At 40.1% G+C, this 21225-nt stretch overlaps 1 protein-coding gene across 1 annotated transcript in view; it reads left to right on the top strand.

Annotated features, from left to right (window-relative positions):
- Window positions 1-21225, top strand: part of LMNB1 (lamin B1) — a 53479-nt gene that overhangs the window by 5471 nt on the left and 26783 nt on the right. The window contains exons 2-3 of the mRNA XM_061422918.1: window positions 18331-18487; window positions 19132-19257. Of these exons, the coding sequence (XP_061278902.1) occupies window positions 18331-18487; window positions 19132-19257 (283 nt within the window). The remainder of the gene's footprint in view (window positions 1-18330; window positions 18488-19131; window positions 19258-21225) is intronic.

Here is a 21225-nt window from a genome sequence, read left to right as displayed (position 1 = left end):
ATGGGTTAATCATCATTTTAATTCTGCTTCACTTTCTCTTGTAGCCTTTGTGTGTATGATCTGTGATAGGTACATTTATCTACATTTCATCTACTAGAAATTTGTTGAAATGTTTGCTAATGAGCCCTTTTCTGTTCACTTTGATCCTGTGGGTTTATTTGTTGTTAACTGCTTTTTTGGTCAAGAGTATAGTGGGGAGATCAATGCATGGAAGTCTTGGAAATCATTTAATTTTGAGCAATGTAATTGAAGTATAATTTGTAGGATGACAAAGAAGTAATGTTTTATTATCTGGGTCCATTGAACTCTTTTATTTATGAATAATTTTCTCTAACTTATTTGGAGTCAGTCTTTGTAATTAGTCTTATCATTTGGGTGTATTTAGGTTAGGAAAACAACTCTCAAGAGAATTATACATTCAAAAATTACTTAGTTCCTTTTTGATTTTTAGCATTCTTTGTTTTAGTCTCACCTCTCCATGTGTGGGTCCCCAACCAGGGATGAACCCATGTGCCCTGCAGTGGAAACATGGAGTCTTGACCACTGGACTGCCAAGGAAGTCCAAAGACAGAAGAATTCTTGGAGACGCTTGTCCTGTTAGAAAGAATTTGACAACAGTTTCTGTGCAGGTGGTCTCTTGCATGGAAACTGATCTCATATCTCAGATACAGCTACTTTGATTCACTCCAAGAATCCCTTGGACTACAAAGAGATCCAACCAGTCCATCTTAAAGGAAATCAGTCCTGAATATTCATTGGAAGGAGTGATTGGCCACCTGATGTGAAGAACTGATGCATTGGAAAAGACCCTGATGCTGGGAAAGATTGAAGGCGGGAGGAGAAGGGAACGACAAGAGGATAAGATGGTTGGATGGCATCACTGACACGATGGACATGAGTTTGAGTAGGCTCCGGGAGTTGGTGATGGACAGGGAAGCCTGGCGTGCTGCAGTCCCTGGAGTTGCAAAGAGTCGGACACGACTGAGCTACCGAACTGAACTTAAAGCCTAATTATTTAGTATGTTTCATTGGAAGGTTTTTGGGGAACACTTGCAAAAAATGATGATGCATACCATCAATCAACACTTTAAACAAAAAATAAAAAATGGATTTAATTGAGAATTTCAGTATTAGCTAATTATGCAGAAAAACTAAATATAAGAGATAATAATGTTGAATGATTGTTTAGTAACTAATTACATGGATACATACTTTTTTTTCCTTCAGTGGTATAAGTCCACAGTCTTTCATGTAAAACTCACATGGCCACATGTGTTTGGAATTAAAAGCAATTCCAAATGTAAGAAGGTAATAGGCATGTACTGTATATGACACCCCCAGTGGGGTCTGGGGTAGCACTCTGTGAAATAGATATTTCTGCAAGGAAAGATATTAATAGTCACAGTAAGTGGAGAAAAATGTCTAAAAATAGCCTCATATCCATTCAGGTCAAATTTTGTCACCAAATGAATTAATGAAAACATAAGCGTTAGAGCTCTGGACTTATGTATAGGAAAGGAATGATTTATGTTTTTTAATTGACTGCTTAGTAACTTCACTTGGCTTATCAGGTTCTAGAAGTTGTACTCTATTCATCAAACACAAATTTGATTGATTGATTCATAGTAGATATTCAAACGATGCAAAATTGACTCTATAGTGATTTTCTCTTTTTTGAGAATTATGAATAATTAGGAAAGTGGAAATGCGAGCTCAGTTCAGTCGCTCAGTCATATCTGAGTCTTTGCGACCCCATGAGTAGCAGCACGCCAGGCCTCCCTGTCCATCACCAACTCCCGGAGTTCACCCAGACTCATGTCCATTGAGTCAGTGATGCCATCTAACCATCTCATCCTCTGTCGTCCCCTTCTCCTGCCTTCGGTCTTTCCCAACATCAGGGTCTTTTCAAATGAGTCAGCTTGTCACATCAGGTGGCCAAAATATTGGAGTTTCGCTTCAACATCAGTCCTTCCAGTGAACACCAAGGACTGATTTCCTTTTGGATGGACTGGTTGGATCTCCTTGCAGTCCAAGGGACTCTCAAGAGTTTTCCAACACCACAGTTCAAAAGCATCAATTCTTCTGCGCCCAGCTTTCTCACTGGAATGTAACTAATACAATGGATGCTGTAGGATTGTTTGAGATGCTGAGCAAGTCAACTTACATTTCTTCATTTAAAAAAAAAATTTAAAAGGATATCCCAGGAAACTTAGTTTAGTATATTATAGATATTAGGCTTCAAAGCCAGCGTGTTTTCATATTAATCTTTGAGGTACTGGACAAATGTTTTGTTAAAGTGGAACTTCATATCTTTTCAAAAGTTGGTGCTTTTTAAATATAATTTTGTGAAAAGAATGTCTTTTCTCCAAACAGAATAAAGTTTAATGTTGATTGTATTTTTTCATGCTGCATATGCATCTGAAAATATGTAGGCTTTCTACTTCCATCCCCAAGCAAATTTTGAGTGGGATAGGTTTCAGGTTGAGGGGATCAAGCCTACATAGTATATTCCTTCAGGAAAATGACATTCCTCTGACTTTTGCTTTGTCAGTACATTAGTAAGGAAAACTTCTGTTGGAAAATTTGGATTTGTGTGTCTTCATTAAAAATTGTGTACAGGTGCTGATGTGCTACTTACAAGTATGATTGGGACACTTGCCAATCATGTGTCTCATGATAGCCTGAGATATAGTAGTACTTCTTACTTTTTGTGATTTGGGACAGGTAACTTCAGTTCTTTGAACCTTCATTTCCTCATCTGAATAATTGGGATAAGATGTAAGTAGTCGTTTTCTGAATCTCAGGAAGAATGAAGAAACTCAGACCTTTTTCTAGTATTTCATTTACTTGTCTTATATTAATGGGTGGGTTTTTAGCAGGATTGGCAATTTGAAGAAATTAGGAAGCATACTGAAATGCAATGTAAATCACATAAGCTATTTATTTTTCTCTTACTTTCCTCAGGGGAAAAGGAACTTACTGTATATTGGACTTACTGTATGTATTCATTCTGTTGACTTTATACATATTTTGGTCACAGAATAAAATTTAGGTGCATAGACTAAACAATCTTGCAGGTTGTTTTAATATTCATATTTTCTAGTTTTCAAATCTAAAATAGTAAATGCTAATCTGCTCTAGGAACTTTTCTTTGTATGTAGTATAGTTAATTGAAAAAAAAAAAAACTCCAAAAACCTTGATCTCATGTATTACTTGGTCTTCTGTTTATGTCCTGATTTTGCCCTGGTAGAAACAAGTTGCCAGTAACTCCCTAGCCTTAATATGAGAGGTATACGACTTCATGGTAAATATCACTTTAATTTTCAAGGGAAGAATGGGAAGGATTGCTGCCTAGAATTGGTATTAAAGTCTAGGCGGCAGGTTCTAAGTAATGAAACCATCATGATGCTTCCTTCCCATGCTTTCAAAGGATGTTTGGTAAAGCAAGATAACTTTTGGAGTTGTTTATTTAAACTAGGAGGATGGACTAGGTATTCTTTTGGTGTACCCAGATTCAAGGAAGTAAACACATGGAATGAAAGATGAAGCTCTATAAAAACGTGCTCCGTGTTTTTCCCCTCTATACACTCCATATGCTTGTTCTTTTCATTTGTCCAGATGACGTCACCGCAGGTATTTTTGAATTAGGTATCTTTAGACTTTTATCGGAGAAGGCAATGGCACCCCACTCCAGTACTCTTGCCTGGAAAATCCCATGGACGGAGGAGCCTGGTGGGCTGCCGTCCATGGGGTCGCTAGGAGTCAGACACGACTGAGCGACTTCACTTTAACTTTTCACTTTCAAGCACTGGAGAAGGAAATGGCAACCCACTCCAGTGTTCTTGCCTGGAGAATCCCAGGGACGGGGGAGCCTGGTGGGCTGCCGTCTATGGGGTCGCACAGAGTCGGACACGACTGAAGCGACTTAGCAGCAGCAGCAGCAGACTTTTATATCATCACTGAAGATGTATTTCTTGCACGCACAGTGAGAATGAGCCCTAAGTATCAATTGTGTGACAGGACCCCCTTTAACTGAAGTTGCCAGTTATTTCTGGGGTCCAGGGTTTCCTAATCGGAGTTTTTAACTCTCTACCTCCCCCAGTATATCTTTCTGATAAAATGGTTTGTGCTTTGGCAGTTATTGTTGGGGAATTTTTATATATATATATATATATATATATGTATGTATATATATTTTGCTACACAAAAATTATATGTACTCTGGAAAATAAATTTTCCTGTTTATATCTATATAATTAAAAAAAATGGGTTCATGATAAATATTGATGCGTAACCTTCTTTCATGCTACACTGCTTTGTGAACTTATTTACATGTCAGTACATGTGCTGTATCATCATTTTAAAGATACATCAACAGCCTTTAGGGTAGGATTAGTTTACTGTGACCAAGGATGTAGGGTTTGCAGTGGCTATATCTACCTAATTTTTGAGAGGTCATAGAGGGCCATGATTTATCTTCTCACTTGCTGACAGTGTAAGATTTTTTTTCCTCCTGGTTAACCTAAAAATGGTTAAATGTTAACTAATTTATTGGTTAAATGTTAACCACTGCATAAAGTAATTACAACTTTGCCAATTTTTGATTCCGCTGACAGTATATGGGTGTACTTTTCTTGTTTCAGAGAATTTATTTTTAGTTTCTGGGGGTTTCTTTTAGTTCTTGATCATTTTTATTATTATGGTCATGTTGCAAGCATAAAGGAGTAAAGATTCACATTTGGGTCACAGTCTTAGGTTTTTGCTGATGTCTTTGCTGTAGACCTGAATGAAAGTGAGACTATCCCTAGCTAGTATGTTTACTTGGTCCTTTTAAAATAAAATTTTCCCTTTACTGCATTTGCATTTATTGCATTTATAGAATTACAGCATTTTTACTGCTAGGAGGAGACTTGGATCATCAGGTTTATCCAGCCCACTTGGTGGGTTCAGAAATTGAGACCTAGAGAGGTTAGAATACATGTGCAAGATGCAGGAAGAAAAGAGCTAATATTTATTTTGTGTTTCTTGTGTTTGCCAGATACTGTGCTAGATGCTTTACAAATACTGTCTTTTAAGCCTTACGATAACCTTGTTCAAAGGATGAGGAAACTGGTGAAGTAACTGAGGCAGCTGTTTGAAATACTAAGGCAATATGCTAATACATATCCAGGCTTCCCTGGCGGCTCAGTTGTGAAGAATGTGCCTGCCAATGTAGGAGACACAGGTTGGATCCCTGGGTTGGGAAGATCCCCTGGAGGAGGAAATTGCAACCCACTCTAGTATTCTTGTCTGAGAAATCCCATGGACAGAGGAACTTGGTGGGCCATAGTCCATGGGGTCACAAAAGATTCGGACATGACTTAGCGACTGAGCACATAAGCGTGTGCTAATACGATGTAATCAGTGCTGTGATAGCAGTATCCTCATGCTGTGGGGGATGGGGCTGCCAACCACCCAGGGCAGAGTAGGAGCTTGTAAAGCTGCTGCTGAGGAGAATTGGGGGAGGCAGGGAAATCTGAGCTGAATGTTGAGATCTAAGTAGAATTGGGGGAGGCAGGGAAATCTGAGCTGAATGTTGAGATCTAAGTAGAATTGACTTCTAAATGGAAGACTTTAGAAGGGCAAACTCGAGCTGTATAGATGTATATAAAAACGAGGTGAGGGAGGATTTGACTTTAGGTAGTGAAGAGCCTCAAGAATTTCAGGCAGAAGACTGACATGAACAGTCTGCCTTTTGTGTGGAGGAAAAAAAGAGTAGAGGTAGAAATATTAGTATGAGCATGTGGGGTCATGGCTCCTGAACTGAGGTAGGAAGTGGGAAAGGGCAGAGGTGGATTGAAGAGGTACTGAGTGTGCGAGGTTAGGGAAATTGGAGTCTTGGGTGATGGCTTCCATGCATGGGCGCTTGGTGTGATGGAGTTGCTCTTAACAGAGACTGGCAGGAAAGGACCAGATGTGAAGCGTCCTACTCAGAATTAATGAGAAGTTAATGGTGTTAGTCAGTTAGTTATTGCTAGATTGCTAGGTGGAGATGCCAGCAATTTGGAGGACTTCTCTGGAGCTCTGAGGAGAGACTTGATTGGAGATACAGTTTTTGGAGCCTGATATTGAGGGGTAAAGAGAGAGAAGGACAAAGTCAGACATGGAAAACGTCTACATGTGAGGATGAGGTAGAGGATGGAAAACCTACAGCTAAGATAATAAGTAATAGCAAGAGAATTAGGCCCAGACTTGAGTCATGGAACAAGGAGATTTACAAAGGAATGTTAGTGCAGTGCTGGTTTGATAAGGCCTAAAAAGTATCCATTGACTTTCGTTCATGGGAGCGTATTGCTGACTGAGAAGCATCTAATGCTAGTCAAAGGCCACTGACCATTATTAAGGAAGAAATGGGAATAAACACGTAGGTCACAAAGGCTGCTTGATGTGAAAGGAAGAAGACGTTCTTAGAGGTCGATTTAAAGTAGATTTTTACTTGATGTTTATGTAGCCAAACATTGGATAGGGTACCAGAACACTTATCCCTCTAAGATTCTGCACTAAAAAATGTGATTGTTTCACTGCCTTTGTCTAAGACACTTTTAAGTAGCTTCCAGGACTGGTTTCTAGAGTAAAGAGTAAACTCCTCAGTATCACCTAATAGATTGACATATAATTTAGCATCCAAACAGGGATACTTCTTTCTGTGTGTGCAAGAGAGAGCTATTGATAATTATGCTGGGACAACTGGTGCCCATGGAAATTGCCCTAGACAGACTTGGACATAATGGTCATTCTACCTAAATGTTCTGCCCTTCATGAGCTGGCTCCTGAGTGACTCGCTGGCTTCAGCTTATACCATACTTGGCTTTGCTCCCTCCCCTCCAAACATGAAGTTTTTTATTCAGTCCCATCTATGGAAGATGAAGAATTGAGTTTTCTCATTCTGTTCTTCATAATACAAATTTTTCTTCCTCTTTTCCTCCTAATAGTCATGCATTTTATTTTAGTTGAGATTAACTTTAGGTCAGCTTTTGGTATATAAAGTATTAATGAATGGTGTTCTGCTGCAAATGCTCCTGGAGCACCAATTTGCTCGTATGTGGGAAGCCTGGTGGGCTGCCGTCTCTGGGGTCGCACAGAGTCGGACATGACTGAAGCGACTTAGCAGCAGCAGCAGCAGCCTGGTAAATAGAGAAATGGTATAATTATAATTGGAGGTTGTATTGATTTATATGTGACTTTTCCTCGTAAAGGAGAGTCAGAATATCAAGAGTAGAGTTCAGAAGAAAAGAATGCTCTGACTTCAATTCCATTTTAACAAAGTTAAGGATCTTGCACCCAGGATTCCCTCCCCCAGAGGTACTCTACCTTTGTTCTTATAGCCTTGGTTGTTTTCAGTCTATTTCTGTCTCTAATGTCTCAGTTCCTGCAGATCAGCAAGGCCTCTCTGATGTTGTGCATCTCTGAGATCTCTTGAGGCAGCTCTGGCCGCACTAAACTGACTGTTTGCATTGCCCAAGCCATCTATCTCCTGGGGTACTAATTATGTTACTCCTGGTGCGTTGGTTACATGGCTGTGTAACTTTTGAATGATTGGTTCCAACCTTATTTTCCCCATTCTCTTACTTTTAATGTGCAAGAGTTTTCAGAAACACATACTGTGTTACAGCAGAGAAGCCTATATTCTGTGAACATAATCCTCAACAGAACTCAGTAGTGTTCTATAGTTTTCCTTTCCTGTACCGCTTTTCCTTTTGATTACCTATGAAAATAGTATTTTCCCCACTTACTTGTTGTTGCTGTTCAGTCACTAAGTTATGTCAGACTCTCTTTGAACCCATGAACTGCAGCACACCAGGCTTCTGTGTCCATGCATCACTATCTCCCTGAGTTTGCTCAAACTCATGTCCCTTGAGTCAGTGAAAACATTCAGCCATCTCATCCTCTGTGGCCCCTTCTCTTGCCCTTGATTTTTCGTAGTATCAAGGTCTTTTCCAGTGAGTCAGCCTTTTCACATCAGGTGGCCAAAGTATTGGAGCCTCAGCTTCAGCACCAGCCTTTCCAATGAATATTCAGGGTTGATTTCCTTTAGGATTGACTGGTTTGATCTCCTTGCTGTCCAAGGGTCTCTCAGGAGTCTTCTCCAGCACCACAGTTCAAAAGTGTCTGTTCTTTGGCATTCAGCCTTCTTTGTGGTTCATCTCTCACATCCATACATGACTACTGGGAAAACATAGCTTCGACTATATGGACCTTTGTGGGCAAAGTGATGTCTTTGCTTTTTGAAACACTGTCTAGGTTTGACATAGCTATTGTTTCAAGGAACAAACGCCTTTTAATTTCGTGGCTGCAGTCACCGTCTGCAGTGATTTTTGAGCTCAAGAAAATGAAATCTGACACAGTTTCCTCATTTTCCCAATCTATTTGCTTTGAAGTGATAGGACCAGATGCCATGATCTTAGTTATTTGAATGTTTGAGTTTTAAGCCAGCTTTTTCACTGTCCTCTTTCACCTTCATCAAGAGGTTCTTTAGTTTCTCTTCTCTTTCTGCCATATGGGTGGTGTCATCTGCATATCTGAGGTTGTTGCTATTTCTCCCAGCAATCTTGATTCCAGCTTGTGATTCCTCTAGCCTGGCATTTTGCCTGATGTACTCTGTATATAAGTTAAATAAGCAGGGTGACAATATACAGCCCTGACGTACTCCTTTCCCAATTTGGAACCAGTCCATTGTTACATGTCTGGTTCTAACTGTTGCTTCTTGTCCTGCATACCAGTTTCTCAGGAGGCAGGTAAGGTGGTTTGGTATTCTTATATCTTTAAGAATATTCCACAGTTTGTTGTGATCCACACAATCAAAGACTTTAGCATAGTCAATGAAGCAGAAGTAGATTTTTTTTTTTTTTGGAATTCCCTTGCTTTCCGCCCCCCCCCCAACTTATTTAGTTTTAATTATAAAGAAAGATGATATCAGTTATTAAGACATCGAGTCAGTAGGAATCAGGAGGCTTTCTATTAGTTTTATCTTATTATAGAAATATAATTTGGCATCTGTGCTTTTTTCTTGTCTAGTTGCATTGCATAAGCATTGATACTTTGGGTGTAGAATTCTAAGTTGTAAAGAATATTGCCTCAGGATTTTGAAAGCATGCTGTACAGTTTTCTAGCTTTTGTTGTTACTAAGAAGTACTAATGACTGAAAAGTTAAAGAGTTTGTAGGACATATCCTTTTGTTTTGGAGTACTTGTGGAAGGTGATGACCATCTCAGCCACTGTCTGCCCGGGGGAGCTGGACATCTTGAATCTGAGGCTACTGGTCTTGAAGGGTCTCCTGTGGAGATGGGGGCCTCCTGTGGTTCACTCTGGAGTCATAAAATCTGATAGTGAACATATCAGGAGTATCCGTCTGCACAAACTCTCCTTGAGGTGGACATCTTGCCTGGGTCGCCATCACCAAGGCTTGGCCCCACTCAGCAGCCTGTAAGCTCTGACTCCTCAGGCCTAGCAAATAACCAGTGGGGCACACAGCCCCACCCATCAGCAGACAGGTTGCCCAAAGGCTTCCTAAGCCCACAGCTGTCTCTGGACACTTTAATATTGTTAAGCTGGCAATTCTCCCCAAACTGACCCACGGATTCAATGCAATCTCTTCTCAGGATCACATTTGTCTCTTTTGTAGAAATTGTCATGCTAAGCCTAAAATGTAAATGGAAATCCATGGTATCCAGAATAGCCAAAACAGTCTCAAAATTGGAGGAACGAGTTCCTGATTTCAAAATTACTATAGTAATGTATGTGGTGTTGACCGTGCTTGTCAGCAGAGAAATTGCCACAAATACTAGGAAGGTAGCCCCATGATACTTCCTTCTTTTATATTATGGATGTATGGCAACCCACTCCAGTGTTCTTGCCTGGAGAATCCCAGGGACGGGGGAGTCTGGTGGGCTGCCATCTATGAGGTCGCACAGAGTCAGACACGACTGAAGTGACTTAGCAGCAGCAGCAGCAGCAGCGAGAGTATATACTTTGCATCCAGAATCCTAGCTGCAAGAGATTCTGGCAAATGTAGTTTACAACTAGGAGGGTGGAATGGACATTGGGTGAGTCAGTTTACAGTGAGAGCTTTTCTCAAAGGTCTGATGACTGTTACATGTCCTTTATATTCAGAAGCAGGGCTCTAAAAGTGGGAAGCTGTATGCATGAATGGAGCTTCTTGACTAACCATCATTGTGTAACAGTGCAGTCATTTAGCTGGAAACACTAGTGTCAGTGTCTTCAAGTCTTCTGTCTTGGGTTTTGTCTATACAGTGTGTTTTAAGTTGAGGGAGATTGAGAGGCAACATCAGTGTCTGTAAAAGTCCACTGGAATTCTGCCTTTTCAGTATGATAGTGCTGCCTTGGCTGTTCAGGTGGCGCCAGGTCTGAGGTTCTGTTTTACTTCTCAGAGAGTAAACTTTCCCTTTTTCATCCTGGTGAATGAGGAGCCATTGGCCCAGGAACATAGAGTATGGTCTGCTTAGCCTCTCAAATAGATTTTCATCTAGTCCTACTTCAGGTTACTGGGGTATCAACAGTATCTGCAGTATAAATTAGGTTATTTCTCACATAGCCCTGTGTCTGGCTTGAGATTTGGCCCTCTAGGGTTGGCTAAGCTCATTTTCACTCATCTGATTTTAGCTTCTAAAATTTTGTTCTTTCCTTGTCAGTTTGTTACTCAGTTGTTGTGTTTCTGGATGGGGTAATAGTGGAGCCATGTTTAATGTGCCATTTTTACTTGGAAGTTACATTATGTACTCTATCAGCACTGTGTACTTTTTTCTGTTTCTTAGGGATGTTGCTGATAGGTTTGATTTGTTAAGACAATTTTATGTGATTCATTGGTTCCCCTACTGGACTGGAATCTCTTTGTGCACAGGGATGGAGTCTGATTTTGCTTCTTCTTGTATCAGCACATTTCCTAGCACTCTCTAGGCTTCCCCAAAATAATTATTGACTTAGTAATAACCATTTTCAGAGAAGGCAGTGGCACCCCACTCTAGTACTCTTGCCTGGAAAATCCCGTGGACGCAAGAGCCTGGTAGGCTGAAGTCCATGGGGTCGCTAAGAGTCAGACACGACTGAGCGACTTCACTTTCACTTTTCAGTTTCATGCATCGGAGAAGGAAATGGCAACCCACTCCAGTGTTCTTGCCTGGAGAATCCCAGGGACGGGGGAGCCTGGTGGGCTGCCGTCTATGGGGTCACACAGAGTCGGACACGACTGAAGTGACTTAGCAGTAGCAGTATAATCATTTTTGTAGGAGACTATTTTCTCTTTAGATTGGGTTGCGCATAACCCATAGAGGAGCAGTGAAATAACTAATGATAGTAATTGTATAGCTGGATAAAATCTGGGTTTGAAAAGTGATTTTTCTGATGTGAAAAATGGCTGGTGACATAAAATCAGTCTCTTTCTGAGCACACTATATAAAATGATCATCCTCCCCTTTCTCTAACTCTTTATTCTGAATTATTTTTCTTTGAAATATTGATTATCCCTGCTGTATTTGTATTTGTGTCTCTCCCCAGTATAATGTTGGAGAAGGCAATGGCACCCCACTCCAGAACTCTTGTCTGGAATATCCCATGGATGGAGGAGCCTGGAAGGCTGCAGTCCATGGGGTTGCTAGGAGTCAGACACGACTGAGGGACTTCACTTTCACTTTTCACTTTCATGCATTGGAGAAGGAAATGGCAACCCACTCCAGTGTTCTTGCCTGGAGAATCCCAGGGACAGGGGAGCCTGGCTGGCTGCTGTCTATGGGGTCGCACAGTAGGACACGACTGAAGCGACTTAGCACTTAGCACCAGTATAATGTACCTTCCTTAAGATCAGGGACTCGATATGTTTTGTTCATTACTAGTTTTCACACACCCAGATCAGTGACCTAGCATAACAAAGTTGTGATTTTGGTTGTTTTTTTCCCCAGTAAGTCACTTTTTTGTTAGAACTTAAACTGTATTTGTCCATTCCTCTCTCTTGTGTCTCTTTATGTCAGTGGATTTCTTTTGTTCAGAGAAATTCTGTGGTCCAGTGTTGATCTTGCTTAATGTTTTTCCTAATTTTAATCTGATTGCAATTAGAGTTTACCTGATTTTGATTGGGTTGTTGCTAATCTGTTGACTGCTCAGTTTATTTATTTATGTTTATTTTTTGGCCACGCCACTTGGCTTGTGGGATCTTAGGTCCCTGACCAGGGATGGAACCCATGCCCCCTATGGTAGACGCATGGAGTTCTAACCACTGGACCACCAGAGAATTCCCAGGTTCTCAGTTTATTGAATGAGAAGCAGAATTTTATTACCACCAGAAATTATCCATTTTGGGTTTGTGCAGAAGCATCTTAGTCTTTTTGCTTGTGTCTGAGGATACCCTTATTAATGGAAATTGTGATCACATGACTTTGGTGACATGGTATATTAAATTATACTTAGTTTGTAATTAATTTTCCTTGGTAGAAATATTGTGGATCACATCCCTTCTCCCTTTGGAGGGGAAGATACTTTGAGGACAGTATTGAGGCTGATGAATGAATGTTGGGGCAGATGCATTTAATATGCAGTTTGAGTCTATTACTTTAGATAGATTACTCAGTTTCAGGACAGAAGGTTTTTGTTTGGGCATATTAATAACCTTTATCTTAAGCCCAAACACAGTTCTGTCTCAGTCTCTGTGGGGTCTCTGGGTCCTGGTGCGCAAAAGGTTTGAGCCCTCTGAGCGTTTCTGGCGGGTATGGGGTTTGATTCTAAATGCAATTTTGCCCCTCCTACCATCTTGCTGGGGCGTCTCCTTTGTTCTTGGACGTGGGGTATCCCCTCAGAGCCACTCTCCAGCCGCACAGCCGCCATGGAGCCTCCGCTCCAGCACCTACCATCTTGCTGGGCCTTCTCTGCCCTTGGATGTGGGGTATCTCCTCACAGTTGCTCCCACGCCGACTTATTTGAAAAGACCCTGATGCTGGGAAAGATTGAAGGCAGGAGGAGAAGGGGACGACAGAGGATGACATGGTTGAGTGGCATCACCCACTCAATGGACATGAGTTTGAGTAAGCTCCGGGAGTTGGCGATGGACAGGGAGGCCTGGCGTGCTGCAGTCTATGCGGTCACAAAGAGTCGAACACAACTGAGCAACTAAACTGAACTGAAGACCCAAATAAAGTTTATTTTTGCACTAAAAGTCTGAACCATGGCTACATAATATGGGGCATGTTGATTCTGAACTCTGGGATGAAAAGCGCCTTAGAAGCTGGATTATTTGATAGTCATTGAATAATTGCATTAGTGTTAAGCGGTATTCAGCTGCCATCAGACAAGCTGTTAAGAAGAACCTTACTGTATATTAACACCAGAGCTCAAAGAGCTGGGCCTGATCAGCCTGACTCTCCATGTAGAGTGGGTCTATTTTGAGGGATTTAAAAAGCCTTTGTGGATATGATTAAAAATAATTTTATAAAGAATGGTTCTTGTTACCTGATTGAAGGTAAAAAACTAAATGACTTTTCCCTTTCATTCCCTGTAATTTGTTTTTCTAAGAAAGAGTGGTCCTGAAGTAAATGCTAGTGATGAGTGCTGAGTTAAGAAAGGTAGCTGGACACCTGCTGAGAAATCATTGGCATGTTTTGTTTTTGTTGGTCTTTCATCTTCCTTCGTAGTCTCATTTCCATCTAGGAGATTAAAAATCAGGAACATTATTCAGTCTGAATTTGTTCAGTAGCTACTCTTAAATAAGATGAACCTGACAATCTGTAATAGCTTTTCAAAATCCAACTAAGTAATCTGAGCAACCAGAGTTGCCTAGTATTTTGCTATGGAATATTATGAGTGGGGTTTAAAACATGCCTGAGAGTGGTTCCTTTCTGGTTTCCGTAAGCTGTTGTCTGACACGTGAAGGCAGTAAATAAAAAGACCCAATACTTGTATTTCTGTTTTTATCTTTAGAAACATGAGTGTTTCTTGCCTGTTCCCCGCCCCACCCCTCAAGATGTGTGGCTTTTTAAAATCAGTATTCTAAAGTCTATAATTATTACAGTTTGGATGTATTTTTTCGTAAGAATACACATCTTCAACAGATTTTATTAATTTAGCAAACATTTGTGTGTGTGTGTGCGTTAGTTGCTCAGTTGTGTCTGATTGTTTGCGACCTCATGGACTATAGCCCTCCAAGGCTCCTCTGTCCATGGGATTTTCCAGGTAAGAATACTGGAGTGGGTAGCCATTCCCTTCTCCAGAGCATCTTCCCAACCCAGGGATTAAACCCAGTTCTCTGTCATTGCAAGCAGACTCTTTACCATCTGAGCCACTAGGGAATCCCCTAGTTTTCTTGCCCTTATCTATTCTTGTATACTTGCAGTATAATAACCTTTGGTAAATTTAATGGAAATGCCATTTAATATCCAGAAAGTAATTTTGTATACCTTCTTCTAGTTATGTAACTATTCTATCAACTAAGAGACCATCTTACCGTTTAGGTCTCTTATTTTGAATTGCTTAATGTAACACTTTGTTACTTATATTTCCATATATGAGAATCAATGAATAAGGACAAAAGTATTTGTGGAAAAATGGAAAATTAATGGCACTTGTGAGGGAAGGAAGCCAAACCCAAATGTATAAATCCTGTCCTGAAAATGAACATGGATTCTTCATTCATGGGTATGTAGTAGGTGATTTAGAGAACCTGAATTCAGGGACTTTTGGGGTTGTGTTACTAGTCAAGCTAGAGAATTCATTCAGCTGAGCATTGTGCTATATGTGTAAACTGACCGGTGAAATGTTAACGAAACGGCAGTAGGTTGCCAAGTGAAGTGAAGTCGCTCAGTCGCGTCCGACTCTTAGCGACCCCATGGACTGTAGCCTACCAGACTCCTCCGTCCATGGGATTTTCCAGGCAAGAATACTGGAGTGGGTTGCCATTTCCTTCTCCAGGAGATCTTCCCGACCCAGGGATTGAACCTGAGTCTCCCACATTATAGGCAGACGCTTTACTGTCTGAGCCACCAGGGAAGTTGCCAATACCTGACTAATTAAAGCTGTTCTGTAACAAGTTTCAGATCACGTTCTAATATGTATTTGTCCCTCTAGTTCTGCTTAATTTCTGGTTCAGACTAATTCTTTATTCCCTATTTAAGTGGTCAACTTAATTTTTCAGGTTTTACAACTACAGTATGATTCATAATTGACTTTTAAGTCATTATTATATACATACTAGGTCTTACTAGTGATTTTCTGTGTGTTGTGGGTATGTGATGTGACTTTAGTTAGAATGTGCTCTACAGTTATTGCCTGCCAATAATGGATATCCCCTAGGAGCTCAGTTAAGCATTCGTTTTCCAGCAATTATGTAATTGGTTGCATTTTCTAATCTCCATTTATTTATTGGTGGGAGTAGTCTGGAATGGAGTCCACTTAAACAAATGAAGGCTACTGAGGGAGTGGGATACTTGTCATCCGAGGAGAAAAGGTAGTGCAGAGTCCTCAGCAAACAGACACAGAGTTCGAGAGCCAGGCAGCTCAGTGCCGAAGCCAGGGTTGAAATGCTGGTCCTAAAACTAGCCAAGTTCAAAGAGTTGGCAGGTTGAAAAACCAAGATGATTAAAGCAGTGGTTTTCTTGGTAGTCAGAGGTGGTCAGGAGTAATTCAGAAAGTAGCAGGTAATGAATTGTATTTAGGTTATTTAGTCCTACAAGCCTCAGGCGATTATAAGAACAGGTCCCAGATTTAGGTACCAGGTTCTATTGGGAAGTCCATTATTGAAGTTATGTCTGTTTCTCTTGATCCACTGAGATGGAATAACAGTACTGTAAATGTAGCCTTTCCAGCTGATTATTTTTTTAATGGTCAGATATTTGATTAGACCTGGTTACTTGCTATGAATGAAATTCAAGCTTATTTAGTCCCTAAGTTGTGTCTGACTCTTTGCAACTCCACAGACTGCATCCTGTCAGGCTCCTCTGTCCAAGGGATTTCCCAGGCAAGAATATTGGAGTGGGTTGCTATTTCCTTCTCTATGACTGAAATTCAAGCTTACTTGAAATGAAAGTAATTTTGTGTGTTAAGGGAGGAGATTCTTAATTAGAGCGTTAGCTGTGTTTTATAAACCTTTTTTTTTTGTTGTTGCAATTTAAAGTTTTGGTTCTTAGGTAAACACCTCCAGTAAATGGGTGTGTTCTGACTTATACTCAGCATGTGCAGGTATGAGAAAATTTCCTTTGAATAAGCAGGTCAGTAACTGAAGAAATTCAGTTAGGAAGTATAGTCGCAGAAAAATGCCCACCGATGCCTTAAGTGATACTTCCTCGTAGCTTTGGATTCCTGTCTAAATTATTCTTTGTTCAGAGCATTGTCAGATGTTATTCTGTGCTTAGGTGATGCATGCTCACATGTGTATATTATATGATGTCAGTTTTGCAGGTTTCTGGACTTTGACCGTGTGCTGGTAGTTAGACCAAGACTTCCTGCATGATCTTTAAAAATAATTTTATTTATTTATTTTCGGCTGTGCTGGGTCTTCATTGCTGTGTGGACTTTTCTCTAGTTGTGGCGAGGAGGGGTTCTCTGTAGTTGCCATGTGCAAGCTTCTCACTGCAGTGACTTCTCTTTGTTGCGGAGCAGGGGCTTTAGGGCGCAGGCTTCAGTAGAGGTTCCCGGCCTTTAGAGCACTGGCTTAGTAGTTGTGGCGCAGGGGCTGTTGGCTCCGTGGCATGTGGGATCTTCTCGGACCAGGGATCAAACCTATGTCTCCTGCATTGGCAGGTGAATTCTTTACTACTACTGAGCCACCAGGGAAGCCCCTCCTAATATTTACTGACTTAAATATTAGTCAGTGATGCAGAAGAATTTTGTAACTGTTAAGTAATTTTGAGTCAGTAGCTTTTGTAAATATTGTGCAATTCGCTATAAAATATGATTGTGTTTTAAAATCCAATGTATTGCACTATTTCTCCCTTCCAGCTCTGGTCATTTATATTGTGGGGTAAAGTAATGGCTCTTCCACAAGTATTGATTCTTTTCTATGGTGTTCCTAGCTTTAGGACCCAGCACTTTTATGAATTAGGCATTTTTGTTACAAATTAATGACTGTATGGGAAATTTTTTTTTTCTCCTACAGTTGATTTTTTTCCCCCGCCTTTCTAAACAAAGTCTTCAGGGAAAGACTGCCATCTTGTGGTTTTTAAAAATACAGAATTTAAGAAAAAAATATTCTTGTTATATGACTGCTGAGATTTTATATGTGTATGTAGTTGTTTTATAATACCAAAATGAGTAAAAACTGAGTACTATTAAATCTTCTCTTTACACTACCTTTGCTTATCCTTTGGATAGTTTTTTCTTAATTTTATTATGGTATTGATATAATAATATTTTAAGGATTTCTGTTAATTAAAGGTTCCTCTGTTGAGCCCACTCTCAAACATCAGTATTAGAAGTACTTCTCTATAATAGCAGTTTTAATTAAGAATATATATTGAGAGTTTTTATATTATTAAGACTTTTCCAATATGACCTGTTAATGATAATGGAATTATTTGCATTAAAAAATACTGATCTTTATAATATAATTATTTGATAAACTATATCCTAAAGGAATCTTAATTTTATAATGTAGAACTCCATTTAATAAAAAGTGATAATTAGAAGTAAAATACACCTTCATTCTAGTTTCATTTTGGATAGTTATTAGTATAAACTGAAAAAATTATTTTCTTCAAAATACTAGGAAGGCCCTTATTTGTAGTTAAGGAAGTTTTAAAACCACCTCTTGTGTAAGAAATGGAAACTACTTGCACGCTTGGGATCAGTTCTTAGGTAATGTCAAAGAAGTATCTATCAATATATATTAACAAGTCATAACATTACTTTTTGAAGTAACTTTTCATTTATTTAAAATCTCATCGTTTATCTTGATTTGTCTCCTGTATGTCTTGATTTTTAATATTCATTGTACTTAAAAATAGCAAGTTTTCATTTCTTCAGAAAAGTTTTAGTGAACCATATAGACACCTCTTTATAAAACAAGAAGGCTTGTGTTCTCCCTCAGAGACAACCAGACTCTGATACATTGGGCCTCTGGACATCTTACACCTAGAGTCATTGCTAATCAGAGAAGGGCGGTCGTTGAAGGAAGAAGTTGTTATCCACCAAAGATAGCACTCTAGATAGAGTGTTCCCCAATCACTCCTGTGATTTTAGTAGCTTATGGCAGCCTTTATTTAAATTGCCTCCTCTTTTGTTTCCCCCTTAAACAGGGAGGGAGAATGGTTCAGTTGGGCTATAATATGATGTCTTGCACTTTTTCAAATGTTTTGCAGTTATGCTAAGAAAGAATCTGATCTTAATGGAGCCCAGATCAAGCTTCGAGAATATGAAGCAGCGCTGAATTCGAAAGATGCAGCTTTGGCAACTGCACTTGGTGATAAGAAAAGTTTAGAGAGTGATTTGGAAGATCTGAAGGATCAGATCGCCCAGGTAAGTTAGACTCTACTCTTGAGCTGTATTTCGCAGGTTAAATGCCCCATCTGTCTTGATTGTAAAACTTGTTTTATGCTTTTTATCTTAAAAAATGTATTGAGTTATTTTGGTCGGGGGCGGGGGAGTGGTGGTTACCCCTGCATAGACCTGAGCTATTTGGCATGTGAAGCGCCCTCACCTCTCAGTCACTGTGTCTGGCCTGTGCAGATCTTGTTGCTGCTGTTCCTCCTCTCTGTTGTGCTTGTGCTCGTTCGTTTCTCGATCTCACAGCTTATTTCATTATTGTACCAAAATGTAGGGTAAAAAGAGAGAAGATGTCTTAATGGTGCTCTCCACACAGGAAAAAAATCAAATTGGTAGCTAAAATCATTCGTTTGAGTTTTGAAACGTAAGCCATAGGTATCTCTTCATCCCCTGTTGCTATTTACCAGATTTGAGGGGTGTTTTGATGTGACACTCTGTGGGTGGGACCAGCAGTTGAACCCACAGTTCTGTGATAAAGATTATCATGAGGGACTCTCACAGATTGACAAATATATAGAAATTGTAATACTTGACTTGATTCAATCCATCGGTATCTATTAAATTCATTACTAAATGATTGCTGTATAATTTTCATTAGTTCTTTTTCCTTCTATTAGTTGGAAGCCTCTTTAGCTGCTGCGAAGAAACAGTTAGCAGATGAAACTTTACTTAAAGTGGATTTGGAGAATCGCTGTCAGAGCCTTACTGAGGACTTGGAGTTTCGTAAAAACATGTATGAGGAGGTAATTATATATAATTTTTCTTCTTTAAGGAATGGAGGGATCCCAAAAGGCTTTGTTATAAACCATACACGTGAAAAAATGGGAAGAATTCTATAGGCAAAGGATTTAAGGCACTGTTGCTAAAAAGGCTGCATGTAAGAATTGAAAGTGTTATGGTAAATTTATAAGCTTTTTCATTTAGGGTTTCCCTGATAGCTCAGTTGGTTAAGAATCCACCTGCGCAGGAGACCCTGGTTTGATTCCTGGGTTGGGAAGATCAGCTGGAGAAGGGATAGGCTACCCACTCCAGTATTCTTGGATTTCCCTGGTGGCTCAGCTGATAAACAATCCGCCTGCAATGGGGGAGACTTGGGTTTGATCCCTAGGTTGGGAAGATCCCTTGGATGAGGGAACAGCTACCCATTCCAGTATTTTGGCCCAGAGAATACCATGGACTGTATGGAAACTGTATGGGGTCACAAAGGATTGGATACGACTGAGCGACTTTCGCTTGTGCAATAATATAACTTAACTTACTTCATCTAACTTAAAAAGGTCTGGCCACAGCTGTTAATTAATTATCAACCTCTTTAAGCGTTTGTATTAGTGATATATTACTTCAAAATTTAGTATCTTAAAATCACAGACTTTTACTATCTTACAGTTTCTCAAGGTCAGGGATCTAAGAGCTGTTTAACTTAGATGGTTGTCTTCAGGGTCTCATGTGGTTACAGTCAGGCTTTCAGCCTGGTCTGGAGGAACACTTCAGAGTTCATTCACAACTGTTGTCTGGAGATACCAGTTCAGCATCTGCTTCCTTATGTGTATATATTAGTCGCCCAGTCTTTGCAACCTTATGGACTGTAGCCCACCAGGCTCTTTTGTCAGAGCTGCTTATGATGGGATTCCTGAAGAGTGGATGATGAGTGAGAGAGAGAGCAAGGCAAGCCATAGTGTCTTGTAGAGACTAAATCCCTAAGTGATATACTGTCACTCCCCATCACACAGACGGACCACAATACAGTATGGAAGGGGGCTCACATAGGAGATGAACACAGCAGTCATTGGGGGCTGGCTACCCACAGTGTTTATAGTTATATGTGTATATTAAAAAATATCATCTATTGGCCATAACTTCCATGGTTCTGCCTTGAGGGGTAAAAGTAACAGCTGTTACCAGAAAAGACGTAGAGTGTAATACAGTTGAAGAAAGGCACATGTGTATTTTCTCAAAATTGAAGAGAGTTTGAGAACATGCAGGTTAAAGAATATGCAGTTAAATACTTAAATGACTGTGCAAAAAAGAGCTTCATGACCCAGATAATCACGATGGTGTGATCACTCACCTAGAGCCAGACATTATGGAATGCGAAGTCAAGTGGCCCTTAGAAAGCACCACTATGAACAAAGCTAGTGGAGGTGATGGAATTCCAGTTGAGCTATTGCAAATCCTGAAAGATGATGCTGTGAAAGTGCTGCACTCAGTATGCCAGCAAATTTGGAAAACTCAGCAGTGGCCACAGGACTGGAAAAGGTGTTTTCATTCCAATCCCAAAGAAAGGCAATGCCAAAGAATGCTCAAACTACTGCACAATTGCACTCATCTCACACTCTAGTAAAGTAATGCTCAAAATTCTCCAAGCCAGACTTCAGCAATACATGAACCGTGAACTTCCAGATGTTCAAGCTGGTTTTAGAAAAGGCAGAGGAACCAGAGATCAAATTGCCAACATCCGCTGGATCATGGAAAAAGCAAGAGAGTTCCAGAAAAACATCTATTTCTACTTTATTGACTATGCCAAAGCCTTTGACTGTGGATCACAATAAACTGTAGAAAATTCTGAAAGAGATGGGAATACCAGACCACCTGACCTGCCTCTTGAGAAACCCATATGCAGATCAGGAAGCAACAGTTAGAACTGGACATGTAATAACAGACTGGTTCCAAATAGGAAAAGGAGTACGTCAAGGCTGTGTATTGTCACCCTG

This window comes from Bos javanicus, chromosome 7 (genome assembly GCF_032452875.1).
Source record: "Bos javanicus breed banteng chromosome 7, ARS-OSU_banteng_1.0, whole genome shotgun sequence".
NCBI lineage: Eukaryota > Metazoa > Chordata > Mammalia > Artiodactyla > Bovidae > Bos > Bos javanicus.
This window is presented reverse-complemented; position numbering and strand designations above follow the sequence as displayed.